The following is a 17825-nucleotide window of genomic DNA, read 5'->3' on the forward strand; positions in this document are numbered from 1 at the left end:
TTGACCAAAATTAATTTATTTCAAGAATTGTGCCTCAAATTTACAAAAACAAAAATTTCATTGCCACTTAAAACACAAGGTTAAAGCCTTCAATAAGCTTTAAGATCAAAATCGATTAATGACTAGCAAATATAAGCTTATATTCATATACACATGTGGCCGTACCTATATTACTAAACATTCTCACCAGATGAATGACTGAGGTCTACACAGTGGAGCGCCTAAAAGCTAAAATATACTGTATTATTCCATTAAGTTACACCGTCTGCCTTTAATATAAATATACTGAACTGATGTTTATAACTAAAAGGTGTGACGGAAAACTGAAAATCGATCCGATCCAACACAAGACTTAAAAGTAAATTGACACGCTGAGCACATTATAGAAACATATTTCAATGAAAAAACAAATACAGTCATTTGAAACAAGAAATAAAAAACGCCCATTGGCTCGGTTTGCACAGTTGCAACGGAAATGAAAACAAGTGCCAAAAGACAAAAGGTCAACGCTCTAAATAAATCGCTAATCAAGCATGACGAGGGCATAAACAATACCCAACTTTTTCTAATTTCACTACAAGACACGAGATTGAACACAGAATTTAATCGATGGCCCATTACAAGCATGAAAAGAATGGATTTTAAATCGTACATACCTTCTTGTTGGCGGCCGCCATTTTGAGATCATACGCTTTCCCAGTGTTCTTTGCAGGCCTATTCAAAAGCGAAATCCCCGCCAAAGCCCCGCTAGCCCCGCTAACGGTCCCCGGTCGCTGTTATTTGTGTCTAATGTTGTCGAACACCCCGCACACTGGGGCAAAGATGACCACTAAAAACCGCTAAAATCCCCCGCTAATGACCCGCATTCCCCGGGTATGGGGGTGCGGGGCTTTCCACTGACTAGTGCATTATCAAAACGGCGGGAAAAGACGTCTTAATCACACGTTACAAAGCTTCCGTAGCCTGTAGGAGCGGTCAGCGGGTGCATTAGTGATCCATTGGTACTTCATTGTATATTGTGTTGAGGATTAAATAAAAGAGGTAAACAGATAAAAGTGAAGAACGATCGATATTTATTTATTTATCCACCGATATTCATCCGACCCTTAAAACATCAAACCGTAGAAATAGTTGGAGAGCAATGAGTCAAAGAAACTTGCCTTAAGTCATACGTTGTTAACTTGGGAAAGGAGAGAAATTACTACGCCATGTAATTACCTCGACAACAGCATTCGTATCTGACGAACACGTCCAACTACGATATTTAAGCACAATCTCTCACTTTAAAACGGTGTCATAACAGTAAGCATAGTTTATAATCGATAACTTCCCTTTGTGTGTACAACTAAGGGGTCTTAGCCAGGGCAGAGCAGATCGTTGCCATTCTTAGCCACGCACGGTACCCGGAAGTGAATATTCCTTCCATTCTCTTGTGTCCGACAAAGTTTATATACATCTGTAACATCAAGCAAAGGCTTCTCCGAGTAGCTGGTGCGAGTTAATTAGTAAGGCCAATGATGAGTCCGCAATGGCTTTTCAACAATTAGCATTCCCAGTGTCTCAGGTAAGCGTTTGTCCTTTGAAGAATATCAAAGCTCTCATATTAGTTAACATATTAAAAATTTTGCATCGGAAATTGCTGTGATAGAATGTTACTAACTTGTGGAAATTGCATATACTACAACAGCGACAAATGTATTCTCCCGCCCTAGAAGGGCATTTTCAGTAGAAGAAACCTCATTCAACTAACCTTTTCAAACAAATACCGCGTGTAGAGCGGAAATGTGCTCATCAGCCGATGTAATCGTTCTTAAAACTTGTCAGAGCAATCATGATGACGGCGAAGTTGTCTTGGCCACCTAAGTGGGTACTTTGGTGAATTACAGCAAAGTGCGACGGCAGATTCGATGAAACTAAGTGGCAACTTAGGGAGTCTCTGACCTGAATGTGTTTGCATATGCGTCCTTGAGACATCCTGAGACATCCTCATGTTTCGCTTCCATCTGCGAAGCAAACTTTGGTCGAGTCGTCTGAGTTTGTAAACTGATAAACGTACTATTGTATTATTAGAGAATACCGGAGGGTAGTTGTAATCAAAACTGACATACGCACATACTACAACGTTCGTATTCCATTTCATCTTGACAACGGTTCGTCCACGAAATTTATCGAGGAAGACTTCAAGATAAATATGTAGCCTCGGGCCATGACTTAAACTTCATGGAATTGACGAATCAGTCTGCCTTTACAGGTAATAAGGTTTGAAATAAAGAGTGAAAGAAACGTTCAAAAACGTATTTCATCCAAGAAGTTGCCATGCTACAGCAGGTCAATAAACTTGCTTGCTGTTTGCTCGATTGAAACTCAATAGAAGATGGCGCTGGCCAACAGAATCGTGGCCCCAAAAATCTATGTGACCATATGGTGCGCGTGCGTTTAGCGCACCCCAGCTTAGGTGAGGACTGCGTTTTACCATAAGGAGAAACGAGGTTCAGGCTACGTATATATATATACTTCTCAACCTTTCCCCTTATAGGGGAGGGGGGGGGGAGATGGAGCACGTCAATATCCACCACATGCACCCCGTAAAATTTGGGAAGAGTTATTTCCTGTCGCGAGATGTCATAAAAGTGTCTAACTTGATAACGCAGACAATTTAAAACAAAAAAAGTTTAGTATGAAAAAGAAAATTTCCATACCAAGCAAATACTTACACATAAAAATGATAAATATAAAAAGAAAGTAAAAAATTTAATATAGAAAGAAATTTCCAAGATACGGCATTTTCAGTAGAAGAAACCAGGCTTAGACCACCCGTAAAATTTGGGAAAAGTTATTTACTTGATAACGCAGACAATTACACACCCTGATCAAATACTTACACATAAAAATTGATAAATATAAAAAGAAAGTAAAAAAGTTAATATAAAAAGAAATTACCATACCAAACAAATACTTGCACATAAAAATGATAAATATAAAAAGAAAATAAAAAAATTTAATATAAAAAGTAATTCCCATATTAAACAAATACTTACACATAAAAATTGATAAATGTAAAAAGAAAGTAAAAAATTTAATATAATAAAAAATTCCCATACTAAACAAATACTTACACATAAAAATTTATAGATATAAAAAAAGTAAAAAATTTAATATAAAAAGAAATTCCCATACTAAACAAATTCTTACACATAAAAATGATTAATATAAAAAGAAAGTAAAAAAATATAATATAAAAACAAATTCCCATACTAAACGAATATTTACACATAAAAATGATAAATATAAAAAGAAATTAAAAAATTAAAAAAAAAAAGAAATTTCCAGTATACGGCATTTTCAGTAAAAGAAACCAGGCCAGGTACACATATACATGCTTCTCAACTGCTGCTAAACAAATACTTACACATAAAAATTGATAAATATAAAAAGAAAGTAAAAAAATATAATATAGAAACAGATTCTCATACTAAACGAATACTTACACATAAAAATGATAAATATAAAAAGAAATTAAAAAATAAGATATAAAAAGAAATTTCCAGTATACTGCATTTTCAGTAAAAGAAACCAGGCGAGGTATATATATACATGCTTCTCAACTGCTACTAAACAAATACTTACGCATAAAAATTGATAAATATAAAAAGAAAGTAAAAAAATATAATATAGAAACAGATTCCCATACTAAACGAATACTTACACATAAAAATGATAAATATAAAAAGAAAGTAAAAAATATAATATAAAAAGAAATTTCCAGTATACGGCATTTTCAGTAAAAGAAACCAGGCGAGGTATATATATATATATGCTTCTCAACTGCTTTCCCTTCATATTGGGGCGAGGAGGATGGAGCACGTCATTATTCGCCACATGCACCCCGTAAAATCTAGGAAGAGTTATTTCCTGTCGCGAGATGTCATAGAAGTGTCTAACTTGGTAATGCAGACAATTACACACCCTGATCAAATACTTACACATAAAAGTGATAAGTATAAAAGAGTAAAAAAAAGGAAATTCCCATTCCAAACAGGTATACACGGTTGTAATAGCAAACCTTGTTATGGCGTAATTGTCGTGGAAAAAACTACGGATAATCGCCTCATTACGGCCTACCCGGTATTAACCTGACACGGAAGCGCGGGCGCCTGAATGTCTGCGGTAATTGCCATTAGTATTCCAGCGTAAAGCAAGATGGCAGCGAAGTCGTGTTCGATTTAAGAGGCCAAACAGATTTTTCAGAGAGGGGAAAAACATTTTAGAACGCAAGTGAACTGGAGCTGAAGTTTTCTTTTGAGCGGGAGTGGATAAAGGCGGTCAGGTGGGCAAAAAGACGACCAAACTATGGTATGGGAAAGATGAATAGCGGACTAGAAGAGGTTTGCGGCAACAAACTTGAGCTTTGTGGTCCACTGGTGGATGGCTACCTTTTAGAAATTGGAGAGCAGATTGCTTCGAAACTAAGTCGCTCAAAAGCAACATTATTGGTAGGCCCAGTTGTCATCTTCATTCTGTGGCAGATATTTCGTCACATAACAGTTTTGTTCAGGGGCTATAGTGGAGAAGTGAAATTTAATGAAAGAAAATCAAAAATTACTTCGACACTATCTTGTATACAAGCAGTGGAGAAAGTATTTTCGCCGGCGAGATTCGAAGGCCAGGATGTTCTTAGAAAAAGACATTTCAGTCAACAACCGAAATCAAAGGGAAAGTTGTCGTCTGTTTACAAAGGCAGGTCAGCCGTCGTTGTATCTAAAAACACTCCTTTTGTTGTTGAATACAACCTCAAAAGTCAGAAGGCTATGGTGACACTTTATATTCAACGGTACACGGCAGAGGATTTTTTTTTCGACAAAAGCTTACTAAGTCTCATGAATAAACAAGGTAATATTAATTAATATTGTGAGGTTAGTGTTGATCAAAGAAACACGAGTTTGTAGCTTTTTTTCAAACATATATTAGTTACATGTCTGTGTCAACATGGTCTCATGTTGAAATTTTCTAGACACTGTATTTCCAGTAAATATATTTAGCTTTCTATCTGGTGTGTAAAATATATTATTTCAAATTTTATTACAACTTCAATAATAAATAATCTTAGATGACATTGCAGTGAAAATTTACCTGGTTAAAAAATAAACTTATGTAAACTTTATAAATGGTAATAAAATATGATGATGGAGCTTTCTGGTGATACATTGACAGTGAAAAGTCTTATTCTATATAGTCTCACTTGCTAATGTACCCTCAAGGCATCTAATAAGAACATCTTTGTTTCCACTAGTGCTTAATTGCCTACTTTGCAACTCCATTTTTAGGTCACTTACTTTCATATTTCTAGGGTTTAGATTACGGCTATTTGTAGCAGGACCAACAGGCTGTTTGCTGCATAAGTGAACACTTTTACGAGCCTCGTATGTTACAGTATCAGGAAATCTTTCATTACTTATTTCCGTTCGAACTCCAGAGTAGCATGGTGGTAAAAATGAAATCTTTTGCACGTTTCGAAAACACTCAAAGTTATAATATTACCATATTCATCCAGCCGAGCCTTTTTGGCTTCAATGTCCTGTGATAACCTTTTGTTTTGTTCTTGTAACTCTCCTTTTCTTTTCAAAGCTACATGTGAAGATGAACTCTTCCAGAATGCGTGAAAAGTTCTACTAGAATCACAGCGTCCTTGGTGAGAATTAGGCTTACTGCATTTTCTGCTTTTTCCGCACAGAGGTTTTCGACTGCAAAGTGAGGAAGAAATTTAAGTTATTCAACATAACCACACAAACGCGAATTCGACGTTCAGAATTGCTTTGCTTACCTATCGTCCCGTTTATCCCCTGAAAAATTGCTGGCCATACGAAGATTCTTCTTCGAATGGCCATTTCACTGCCGTAATTACACACAATGATTCGCGATCTGTAGAGAATCCAATATGGCAGCCAGCAAGAAGCATCGAGCGCTCGATAAAATCGAGGTTTAAAATGTACAAATTTACGGTTTCCACGATTGAAAATACAAACAAATGGAGTCTACATATAACGATAAAGCTTTTTGTTTATGATAGGTAGGATAAAAAGAGAATAGAAAATTACCCAGGATGGATTTCCCCCTCACAACGCGCCAAATTCACATTCTTAAACGATTTCACCTCGAAAACACAATCCTAAGGGGGGGTCCCCGAAATCGAAAATATACTCTAGTATGGGAAGAATATACCTACACCTGAAAGTAACGATTTTGACCTTTTTAGGTAGCGTTTAAACCAGGAATTTGTCTCAGAAAGGGACTGAGTAAAACTCGCTTTTCGTTACCAAACGGAAGCGTATGCAAGCTTTATTATTAGAAAGCCATAACTGGAATGTTGGGCAACTGTGTAAGATGCAAATATATTCATATTGATCATTTTATTGCCGAGCAGCGAATTTCAATACCTCCACCGCAACTGAGCTATCGAACGCGAAAACAACAAAGGCCTGTTGGATCACGTGACGAGAGGGACGCTATGTATAGGTTATCAATAAAGGGCAAAATTACTTAGCGCTGATTGGTTGAGAGAGAGGGCATTTTTTCTTAATCGAGGGCATTTTTAGTAATCAAGAGAGGGCATGATTACCTGTTAATGATTGGCTAATCCGTTGCATTGCTAATCCGTTGCTTCCCAGATAAAAATAGACTGCGCGCGTGATTTTTCCTTCATATAAATTTTGCCCTTTATTGATAAACAAGTAATCCCATGGGACCTCGTACTATTAAGGATTAATTGCACTTGAGTTTTCAAAATTTTGAAAACTCTCGTGCAATTAATCCTTAATAGTACTTGGCCTCATGTGATTACCTATACTAATCATTTGAGGCCAAGTACTTAACAGGTAATCATGCCCTCTCTTGATTACTAAAAATGCCCTCGATTAAGAAAAAAATGCCCTCTCTCTCAACCAATCAGCGCTCAGTAATTTTGCCCTTTATTGATAAGGGAGGAAATCGCATAGCAACGAACCACCGTGTGACAGCTCGACTTCTGAGCCTTAACATGCTCTTTTACTTCGGGACAGAGGATTTAATTAACAAAGCGGATTACAGAGTAAAATTCGATTGTTGTGATCATTATGCTGGAGTACCACAACAGGTCAAATAGGTCAATCTACTTCTGATGAGATTCAATTTTATCCGGTCCTCAACGGAATTTTTTAGCTAATAATTTATTTAATTTTTATGTATTTTTTTTAACGTGTGGTTCGATTTGGAAAACTAGGTCAAGCAAGTTTGAAAAAGAAAGTAATGAAACCAGAACCAGAGAAAAAAAACTAAACAGGACATACTCATTTTATTAAAGCATCCGACCATCCTTGCCATCGGTTTTTGGGCTAAGAGCCCTCTTGATAAGGCGGTAGAACATTTAAAAGTTAAGTATCAATCGCCCCATAGCCGCTCGAATTTGAGTGGAGGATGGGTGGTGATAAAGGAGAAAAAAGCTCGTTAAGTAAGAAAACCCTATAATTACCCTGAGAAAATTTGCCTTATGATTCTCACAGCTTAGTAGACTGGGCAGGAACTGTACGTTTTATATCTCATACTACTACAGCTCGTCATGAAAAATTTAAGCAATTGTTAGATAAATATTGATCAGAGGATTTTTGGTGCAACAGCTGTCACTTAAAAATCTCAATGTGAATGTCTGCTATAACAACAATGCATCAGCACAGTTAAACGATTATATTCAGGCCATTAACACACTCCATCTTGTCCACTATTCACCTAGTAACTCCAAAATATCAAAGCTCGTGGTTTCGTATTTCATCACCAGCGCGATCGTCTTCTCTTTCACTGGACTCGTCAAACCAAGTCATGATTTTACCCGTTGCCGTAACAGGATTTTCACCTTTAAAGATAAAAAGTGGTATTGGATCTTTAGAACAAGACATCTTTATCCTTATGATGTCTACACCCTTTTCTCGGTGGAACCACAATTGCAAACTCCAAACAAACAAGTGGGTATGTGATGCGAAAGAATTCGACATCTTAACCAATACAGGCCGATTCTCAAGTTAGCTGATTGGCTGAAAAAAATGACACAGCCCTCTCAAGACCTGAGAGTGACAGCAATTTGATGACTCACTCTTTTGGGAAGATTCCATCGTTGCTCGAGACTTCCTGATGTTTTTCAACGAATGTCACGCAAATGCCATTCTTATCCTAGATGCTTGTATTTATGCGATGAAACTCCGGTAAATGATTTTTTTTTTGTATATGACAAGCTTCCTGCTAACTACTGAATGTTTCATTAAAGCTATAAATTGTTAGTCCTCAATAAAAGAGAGACAGACAGACTGAATAAAGAATGAGGCGAACAATCTCGATTTTCTTACACTGAATGATTCGACTAACTCGGAAAATTGAGATTTAAAAGAATCTCTGTGCTTCACTCAAAACTCAATATAATTTAGTAGATCTGTAAAATCACCAAGTGATGGGTACCAATCATACCAATTATAACATAATTAGTGAACTTTTGGCAAAACAAACGATTTTACTCGATAAGCCAAGTACGGCAAACAAAGTGAATTGTCCTTCCCTCTTGTGTGTCGCAGATATCAAGCTCGTTGCGTCAAGTTTGAAACACTTGAACAGTCTCTCTACTTCGAAAAAAGTTGTCATCAGGCGATGGGTGATTGGTCAATTTCCGAGACGGAAAGGAATCATGGGTATACAACTCAGTAAATAATTTTTGCTGACTGTTTTACATTTGTCTTTTTAACTGGATAGCAGCTTTTCAGTATAGTATTCTGTTACAAACAGAGCAAATATAATATGCACCTCCCCTAATCTTACTTTGAAAAGCTGTGCCATTAAGAGTGAATCTTATAATATAGTACTTTACACTTTTTGCTTTTCTTTTCATATTATTGTGCTGAAAAATACAGCTGAAGAAATAATTTGAAATCCACATTAAAAACCCAGTATTATCCTTAGTATTGTCTGTGATTAACTTCTGAAGCAATAATTTGCTACCAAGAGATGTAAATCACAGTATTCCTTGTTTCTACAAATTGAAGGCAATATTAATATCTACATCATATATTTGAAGTGTCCCTGGGAAATTGTTGATAGTGAATGGATTGTTATTGCCATTGAGTTTTTCTTCGTAAAACTTGTTTGCATGGTCAGTGATTCTATCTAGAGTCTGTGAATTCCAATACCCACAATATTTGATAATGGAAAAACAAAGGCTATAAAAAGATGTGGAACAACAGCATAACAAGGGAATATGAATGGTTGTAATTTCAGCATCTGCATGATTTGCTTTGAGGGGGACAGCTGACAACTGTTGATCACAATTATCTGTCATATCACATTGTTTTTCATTAATATGTACACCTTTGAGTTCAAATGAAACATTTGGATTTTGATAAAGACCTTCAAAATAGTTTATCAGCTCATTTAAGGTGTTAACTTCTAACAGCACACAAGTTCCTTAAGGATGGCGCATACCATATGAATCTCTACCATGAGAATCAAATATCTTAAACTTACCATCACCATTACTGTAAAAACCTACTGAAGTACTAAGGATTGTTAAAAGAAAGGAATTATACTTTTGTCCCAGCAAAGCCTGCATAGCATTAGAAAATGACATACAATAATTAAAATCTTGTACTTCACAAGTACCATGTAAAGTACCAGTATAGCTTGGACTATATTGAAGCTGATAATTAATATTAAACACAATTATCATTTCAGGTACTTCTGTTAACAGTTAATCCTTTAAACCCTGAGAGTGACCAGCATCTAATTTCTCTGTACAGTAATATGGCTAAATCATGAAAATAGAGGAAATGATCTACGATTGTAAAACTAATTCTCCATGGCAGTACTAAAGGAAACATATAAAGAAGAGAATGGAGAATATAGATACTGATGTTGGGGCATTAAGAGTTAATAGGATTGCTTGGATAGACTAGATAGACCAGAATATGATTCATCATCAATGTTCATGATATTAACCAAGTCCATTGAGGATACAATACCATTCCTCTTGTTATATATGAGGGAAGCAAGTGACATGGCTACACACTGTGTACCAGCATTTAACCCAAACATTGCCATATTGTCTCAACTGTAAGGAGCTTGAATTGTTTTAGTAGAATTAATAACCGGACCAGGGTTTGTTTCTATATCCCCAGAAAGATTAGACTTAAAACGATTTACCCTGTGATTCAGATTTTTATAAACATTTGGTACTGAATTAGACCTCCATGCATTCGACTGCTTTAGCTTTGGACTGTTTATTACATGTGGATATTGGTTTTGCATTTGCATTTCCCTGTAAATGAGTTACAAGAATTTGGTGTTTGATCAGGGTAAAAACTTCTACTTGGTAAGTTTGAGTATTCTCATTACCTGTTTTGCTGGATAATGTATGGATATTATAGGGAGAAGTCAAATGTTAATCACTTCTGAGAGTTAGAGGGTTAAATTTATAGAGTGGAAAGGTAAGGCTAAAAAGTTCCAACAGAAAGAGCCACCCAAAAAATATTGATACTACTATAAACAAAATTAATTCAATATCTTTGCCTACTCCTTTCTCATAATTGGCAGACAACCAATTACCCTTCTAAAAGCCCCCTACCAGCTAGAGTATACTTTCAACTACATGAGCCAGAAACTATCAGTGTTACAAATTGAAGTAGCAAACCCATCAAACAGATTGGGAGTGAGTCCTTGAAAAATTGACAATTTGAATGCTTGGAGCCCTACTATTTGCTACAAGTTTGAATAATTGATTTTGTAATTTAATTATATTTCAGTTTGTATTAGGGCCAGTTTGTTACAAACCTGTGCCAAGTTCTCAAAGAGAGAAAAAAAGTGAAGAAGTGTGCAAAATTTTCATGCCAGTGGAAGTAACAGCTATATATGTAAGGAAAATGGCTTGCACTCCTGTCTATCTACTGAATGCTGTTTTTGGCCAACCCACTCTTTTGCTTTTCTTCACTGATTGAGAACCTGGGGCAGACTGGCTGTAATATTAACAGTTCCTTCATTTAAAATCCTATGAAATTACAGCCACCATTTATAGAATGAGGAGGTTCAATAGCCTTAGCCCACAGTTATAAAAAATTGATTTTCAAGTTTAAAGTTCTAGCTTTTTCAAACAACAATTCCACTAAACAAGTACACTAACTCATTAGCCAGCGAGAGTGGACCAAGTTAAATGTACAATTCAATCTCTATACATAAAATATTGAAATATGCAATTTTAACACAAAGGATTCAAGTAGCTGAAGTCAATTAAAACAAGAAAAATGCTTTTACTTCTTTCATATACTACCATCCTAAATTCAGTTTTTAGGTTGAATTTTGACCATGGTGCTACTAGCAAACAAGACTGACAAGAAAAAATTTAGTTTTCACTTGCACAATTCCTTGCAAAACTTCATTTTTCTTTGATAATTAATAATTCAAACTTCAAATCCTGAGCCAAATTCAAATTCAAAGTGTACATTTGAGCTCTAAACAGTGGACTTCACATGAACTTTGAACTCTACTCTTAGTTTCAAACAACATTAATAAATTTCCCATATTGACTACAAAATGATCAGGTTTTTCTGTAAAAGCTTGGCTGAGGTAAAGTAACAGAAGCCACACCATTTTACCTTTTCCTTTTCATAAAAAATTCTATCAAAACAGTTTCAGATAATCCAAGGGTTTATGTTCTTAAAGATATTTAAAAGTTTTTAGAGTTATATAACCAGATTGAGGTAAAACAATTCATTGCCTTACATAGGTGGCGCTGATGCTACTGCACCATATGAAGGTTTGGGAGTGTAAATTCTCCCTGCTCCTCCCTGTGGTCCTTCTGTATAAGGGGGAGGTTGCTCACTCGCTGTGCTCGGTCCAGGGTTGTAGGGTGGAGGTCTGTTTGTCTGATGCTGCTCATACTGTGGAGGGGGGTAGTATGGGTGGCCTTGTTGGTAAGGTTGTGCCTGTGTGGGGTAAGGTTGGGTGCTCGCTGGTGCAGATCTTATCGTAGTTGTCGTTGTTACTCTCTGCCCAACAATAATTCTGCCGCGATGAAGTGTTCTTCGACGGCGACAAGCGCAGAAAATGCACACAGTAATCATGAAGATCATAGCTAGTAATCCAGATGTTAACCAAATTATAGGGTTCCAATTAAAGCAATCATTTTGACAAACTCCATTACAACAGACGATATTTGGCTGACCACAATCGAGGTCGGAACTACAATCCAATCCAGAACAGTCGGTATCCGCTGTACATACATTGTTGCAACAACTTTCCGTGCTACCACAGTCGTACTGAGAAGTGCAACTCAATCCATCACAAGAAGAGCCGAATTGACACTCATGGTTGCAGCAAACTTGGTTGAAAGAGCATCCAGATGCCCCAGATGAGCACCAAGCAGGAGTCACTGTAACAAAGTAATGGCTAACAAGGACAAAAACCACGAAAGAAGATCTGATCATCTCTCGAAAATACCGTATTTTCCCGTTAACACGATCTTTTCTTGCTTCCTTTTCACTTTGTGGAGTGTCAACACCAGATGTCCCACAATTCCTAGGGGATTCTTGTAAGACTTTGACGTCACTCCAAGCGGATTTTGGACTTTGACGTCATCGCATATAATTTTGCAGTGCCATCATACGACTCTGTGCATCACTTTCGTGAATCCCCCTTCCCCGTACCACGCGAGAAAAATTGGTTGAAAAAGAAAGCACACCTCATTACAGTTTAGGCGGAAGCTATTTTGGAAATTTGTTTTTCGCATTCGCGATAAATAGCACTGCCACAAAAGTTGTCGTCCGTTCACTCTTCTCTAGATGTGTTCATCTGGTTGTAATCAGCGCTGTGCTCTCAGTTTGCGACTCGGGCCTCACTTTTGACCAACAAGCGTTGCAAGATCAAGGTAAACTGATTGATCTTTGAGAGTTGTGTTACACTGCACGTGTCTCATCTGCGTCGCTTCGTAGGCAGCTTACGCACATTAAGCAATGTTATCCGCTCAGTTCACCTTACAAACAGAATAGTTTGTGGTCATGTTTATTTATAGAATAATACCTTAAAAAACACAAAGTGCTCTATCTCTAGCCATGTTTTTGTCTGTGAATATGTCAGTACCCTGATGAATGAAATCTAAAACATTGTTTCTGAGCAAAAACAAGAAAAATTTTCATAGATTCTGGAAAACTGATTCATACAACTGAGAAACGTATGCCAGAGATTCACCTGGGTTTATTCAACTATTTATCGTTAATTATTTCCCGGTCACTGACGACCATCAGTGCGTTTCCTTCGGCGTTTGCGCCATCCCCTCTCAGTAACGCATGCCACTTCAGTGGCCGGCCTGACTAAGAAATGGACGACCTCCGCGGCCGTGGACTTGAAGCACTAAAAATGGAATACTAGTATGATCTACACTAGACCCCACAGTTTAGAGAGAAGGGTTTTTGTATGAAAGCTGGTACTAACTCAAAATATATTAAAGTTCACACGGCAACCAGGTGGACAATCAGACATAGTTTGATGCTACTCTGGTTTGCAGATTTAATGCACGTAACCGAAGAAGTTACAATTCATAGACCCAACGTTTCGACACTCCTGTCTAGTGCCTTCATCAGGGGTGATCTAAACGCTGCAACAAGAGGTCCTTTTGGGGGCTCTAGAACCTTGAATACCATTTCATCTATTCCTACACCAGAAAAAACTATTCATGTCACTACACGGGTGGTAGTGATTGCACAGAACCATAAGAAGGTTTACGAGTGTAAACTCCCCCTGAAGTCCCCTGTGGTCCTCCACTATAAGGGGGAGGTTGTTCACTCAGCAAGTGACTTGCTATGCTTGGTTCAGGGTTGTAGGGCTGAGGCCTGTTTGTCTGATGCTGCTCATACTGAGGAGGGGGGTAGTTTGGGTAGCCTTGTTGGTAGGTGGGTGGATTCTGTTCGGGGTAGGGTGAGCTACTCTGCATTGCAGATCTTACTGTAGTAGTCGTTGTCACTCTTTGGCCGACGATTATCCTGCCACGATCAAGTGCTCTTCGACGACGAAAAGCAAAGGAAATACACATAAGGAACATGAAAAGCACGACAAGTGATCCAAATATTGAACCAAAGAAAACCGCGGCGTCATCGCAGTCGTTATATTGACAAGTGCCATCACAACAGTTAAGATTAAACTGACCACAATCGCTGTCGGCATTACAAGGGGACTCATTGCAGTCACTGCCATATCTGCAATCACTGTCGCAACACACTTCCTCGCTCGCACAGTCTGACTGAGAAGCGCAATTCCTTCCGACGCAAGAAGAGCCGTAAATACACTGATGGCTGCAGCAAACGTAGTTGGATTGACAGTCGCTCTGATATAAGCACCCAGAATGACTCACAGCAACAAATAAATGTAATACATAGACGAAAAAAGCGAAGGATGATTTAACCATGTCTCAAAAATTCCTTATTTCTGTTTTTAAAAGATCTCAGTATAGTTGTGTGCTTTCGACATCACTGGGTTGTACCGCTTACTTCAACTTTTCCGGGTGGCATTCGTCGAGAGTGAACACACAAGTTTATAGTACAGCGGTCAAATTAAAAATACGTCATGTAAGCTCCAGCACTTGTTCTCCACGAAAAGTTCAAACCTGATATGTACAAGATCGTACTGATTAAAGGAGCCTTGAGGTCCTGCAGCAGTTTCTTGATTTTGTTTAAGCATTTTGTGGTTCTCAAAAAATAACTACCGTGATATATTTCTTTTGAGTAATTTTCGCGGAATTTTTGCCAGTAAGCTAAATGTGAATACAAATCTTTTTAATAACGGCACATAAAATAGCATTATATCATTACTATTTTCTTCTACTATCAATCATTAGGAGAGGAAGAAGTATTATTAAATGCATGATCGCGTAGTTCGTAGCGATTCCCTAAATCCTAGATTCACTAAAACAAGCCAGCAATCTATACTTCTCTGTTTTTGTATACTCATATGTGGCTCACAGATAAAGATATACGAAAACTAATAAAAATGTCTTCAGTATGTTTGAACTATTTACAAGGTTATCAATGTGCCAATAAGCCTAACAATAACGTTTGAATTTTAGACGATAACGTCGTCTCTTAAAAAGTAAATTTTGAGGGAGATTCTCCTTGCAGCGTTAACTCCGTAGAGAGAAGTTCAATGTTTTTTTACTTGCATAATACGAAAAACTTGTTAACACTAAAACGTCAAATGATTCGTGAAATAACGAACGGGAATTTCAGGGATTGTACACACCCTACGTTTATGGGGAATTCTGAAGTAAATGGATGTAAATGACGTTCCCGATTTTGTGTCGACAGGAAATGCTTTAATGTATGCGAATGATACTACTTTTTATTGTATAGGCCCTAATGTTGAACGTGTTGTCTCCAATTTAAATTCTGTAATGGATCAGATCTCATGGAGTACGGGGAAATAAGCTTATCATTCACCCTGCTAAAAAAGAAGCTATGATTTTGAGGAGAGCTCCTTTTATTGGCCCTATCCAACCCATACGTTTTGACAGTCTGGTTTTGGTATACTAGATTACGCAGCGTTCTCCTTTTCAGGCAGTAACCGGTAACATTTACCGCCTGTAGTGCCTCTTATTACCATTTAAAATTGCTTGGAATTCTTGAAAATTCAACGGGTAAAAGGATTGCTGTACCGGTTTGAAAATTTATTTTACCTGACATGCTTAAAATAAGGGAGAACACTGATTACGTACCTCGAGTGTTTTCCAAGGGCTCTCTTTTAAATGAAATATTTTTAAATATTTCAACACCTTTCCGCCCGGTCCATTGCGTAAGTTTTTACAAAAGGTCAAAAGATCAGGTGTCTATAAGGCCCACACCGAATTGATAAAGGCAAAAAATCAGCTAAAAATAAAAGAAACTGCCCACCATTTTTCGAAACCCTCTTGTGATTTAACCACTTTGAGTGTAAGGCCTTCTTCACAAGGCATGTGGAACTAATAAGAACTTCTTGCACATATTCTCGAACTCCTTTCTTTTCCCATCGAAATAACCCAAGAAGCACTGGTTTTCAACTGAACAATTTTCAAGGTTTTCCTCAAGGAAGTCAATTTAAAGACGATTGAATAGTCGCCGCCATCATTGCGCATTCTAGTGTCTTAATCAAAGCTTGTCTTCAGTTTTTAAATGTCATCCTTTCGCGGGCTTTCGCAATTTTCCCACATTTCATAATTTTCCTGCTGACCAAAACTACCGTGTACTCATACCCTCGACGAACGCCATCGATATAGCGTCACCCAACTTTTCCGGTCACGAGAATAATCGGGAGCTCACGCAACTGCTTTGTTAAGCATGAAAAGTTGCGTTAAATTGGTCAATCAAACTGTGTATGCGCTCCAGCTATCTAGGTCATTTACCTTTTGTTGCTGGGGTTTTCACATGCTTGAAAATCAGTTCTGCCTATACTAGTAGTTTCTGGGTGCTCTTTTTTTTTCTTGATGTTCTTATTTAGTTTTACTAAACTGGATTTGGACCACAAATGTCATATCACATTGCGTGAGAATTGAAAGCTGTGTTTCGTAATTGCACGCGCCCAGGTAACTCCGGAACCGAAAACATCTATAACATTTCTATCTACGTCATGTCTCTCGGAGGATTTTGATTGTATCGCGATAAAATTTATCTAATCCACACACGTAAGGCTCTGTAATATTCTTAGGATCCCCGTCACTGGGCAGTCAGTTCTCTTTAATCCCACCAAAAGGCTGTTCGCGATGACTGATTCCCCCTCATTTCCCCATGAAATTCATTAAAATCCTTCCAAAAATCCCCACAAGGATCCGATTACTGGCAACTCACACGTTACAGCCTGAAATACCATTTCGCTTACTTGTGATGAAAACAACTGTCTCGCTTTGCGTAGAAAAACATTATTTCTAATTTTGTGGGACCGGGGCATTTGAAACATATATTTAATTAAAACTCAAAATTCAGCTGTTTTAAAAGTGTCACTGTTGGAGTTTTACTTGTTGTGTTGTGCTTATATTTCGTGGATAATTTGTTAGTCCCTAATCAAGAAGAAATGCTTTAGATTTGGTTTGAATTTACGCTTTTTTTCGCACAGGTGAGCTAATTAATTAATAAACCCCGAGAGAAGCAAGACTGGATATGGGGGAGAATTAGAAAGGCCAGAACTACAGAAGGGAAGGGAGGGTCAAGGAGAAGCGAATTACATGTGTTATCAGAATTTAGGGGACTGTCTCCTGTCTCTGTTTACCGCTTGGTAATGAAGGGGGGAAGGGGGAAGGGGGGGGGGGCGGAGAGAGAATCGGAGAATTTTGAGGGGGCATTCTGATTTTATCTCGTTAAAACTTACCCGACCCCTCTTTAGGCTCTGAAGTATTCTATTGATCCCTCATTGGCAGTAAATTCTCTATTATCCCCATTTTATACTTCGTCAGCGAGAACTGACCGTTCCCCCTGAAAAAGATTGGTTTTTAGGGGGAACGGTCAGTTCTCGCTGACGAAGTATGAAAGGGGGATAATAGAGAATTTACTGCCAATGAGGGATCAATAGAATACTTCAGAGCCTAAAGAGGGGTCAAGTAAGTTTTAACGAGATAAAATCAGAATTATCCGCCCCCCCGTCCACTACCAGCTGATTGATGAGTAATGATCAGTCCCCTAGACAGCCCAGAGCTGATATTTTGTATTCAAATAATGTCATTTTTTTGATCTCGAGTAATAAAAATGCCAGAGGTTTGAAACTGCTCTGACACAACAATGTCTAGGGATTAATAACTGATATAGATCACAGGC

General features: G+C 37.7%; 1 protein-coding gene, 2 long non-coding RNA genes and 1 pseudogene across 3 annotated transcripts; all 4 read right to left on the reverse strand.

Annotated features, from left to right (window-relative positions):
- Positions 1-700, reverse strand: LOC149035791 (uncharacterized). The gene is made up of 2 exons (XR_016182239.1): positions 657-700; positions 1-228 (listed from the first exon to the last, which is right to left on the reverse strand). It is a non-coding gene; the product is annotated as an uncharacterized LOC149035791 (long non-coding RNA).
- Positions 701-5062: 4362 nt separating this feature from the next.
- LOC149035792 (uncharacterized) lies at positions 5063-6162 on the reverse strand. The gene is made up of 2 exons (XR_016182238.1): positions 5822-6162; positions 5063-5741 (listed from the first exon to the last, which is right to left on the reverse strand). It is a non-coding gene; the product is annotated as an uncharacterized LOC149035792 (long non-coding RNA).
- A 2576-nt stretch (positions 6163-8738) lies between these two features.
- Positions 8739-9754, reverse strand: LOC149035793 (uncharacterized; annotated as a pseudogene).
- A 1017-nt stretch (positions 9755-10771) lies between these two features.
- On the reverse strand, positions 10772-14810 carry LOC113673945 (uncharacterized). The gene is made up of 2 exons (XM_089191334.1): positions 13737-14810; positions 10772-12630 (listed from the first exon to the last, which is right to left on the reverse strand). Exons 1-2 carry the CDS (start codon positions 14456-14458, stop codon positions 11778-11780), a joined length of 1575 nt encoding a protein of 524 aa, XP_089047460.1. The 5' UTR covers positions 14459-14810; the 3' UTR covers positions 10772-11777.
- Positions 14811-17825: the final 3015 nt, after the last annotated feature.

This window comes from Pocillopora damicornis, chromosome 13 (assembly GCF_964200805.1).
Source record: "Pocillopora damicornis chromosome 13, jaPocDami1.2, whole genome shotgun sequence".
NCBI lineage: Eukaryota > Metazoa > Cnidaria > Anthozoa > Scleractinia > Pocilloporidae > Pocillopora > Pocillopora damicornis.

Excerpts from the sequence above, each read along its gene's own strand:
- LOC113673945 (XM_089191334.1), bottom strand. The coding sequence starts at position 14,458 with ATGGTTAAATCATCCTTCGCTTTTTTCGTCTATGTATTACATTTATTT. Across the intron at positions 12,631-13,736 it reads CAATCACTACCACCCGTGTA|TCAAAGTCCAAAATCCGCTT; the intron begins GTGACATGAATA and ends TATGCGATGACG.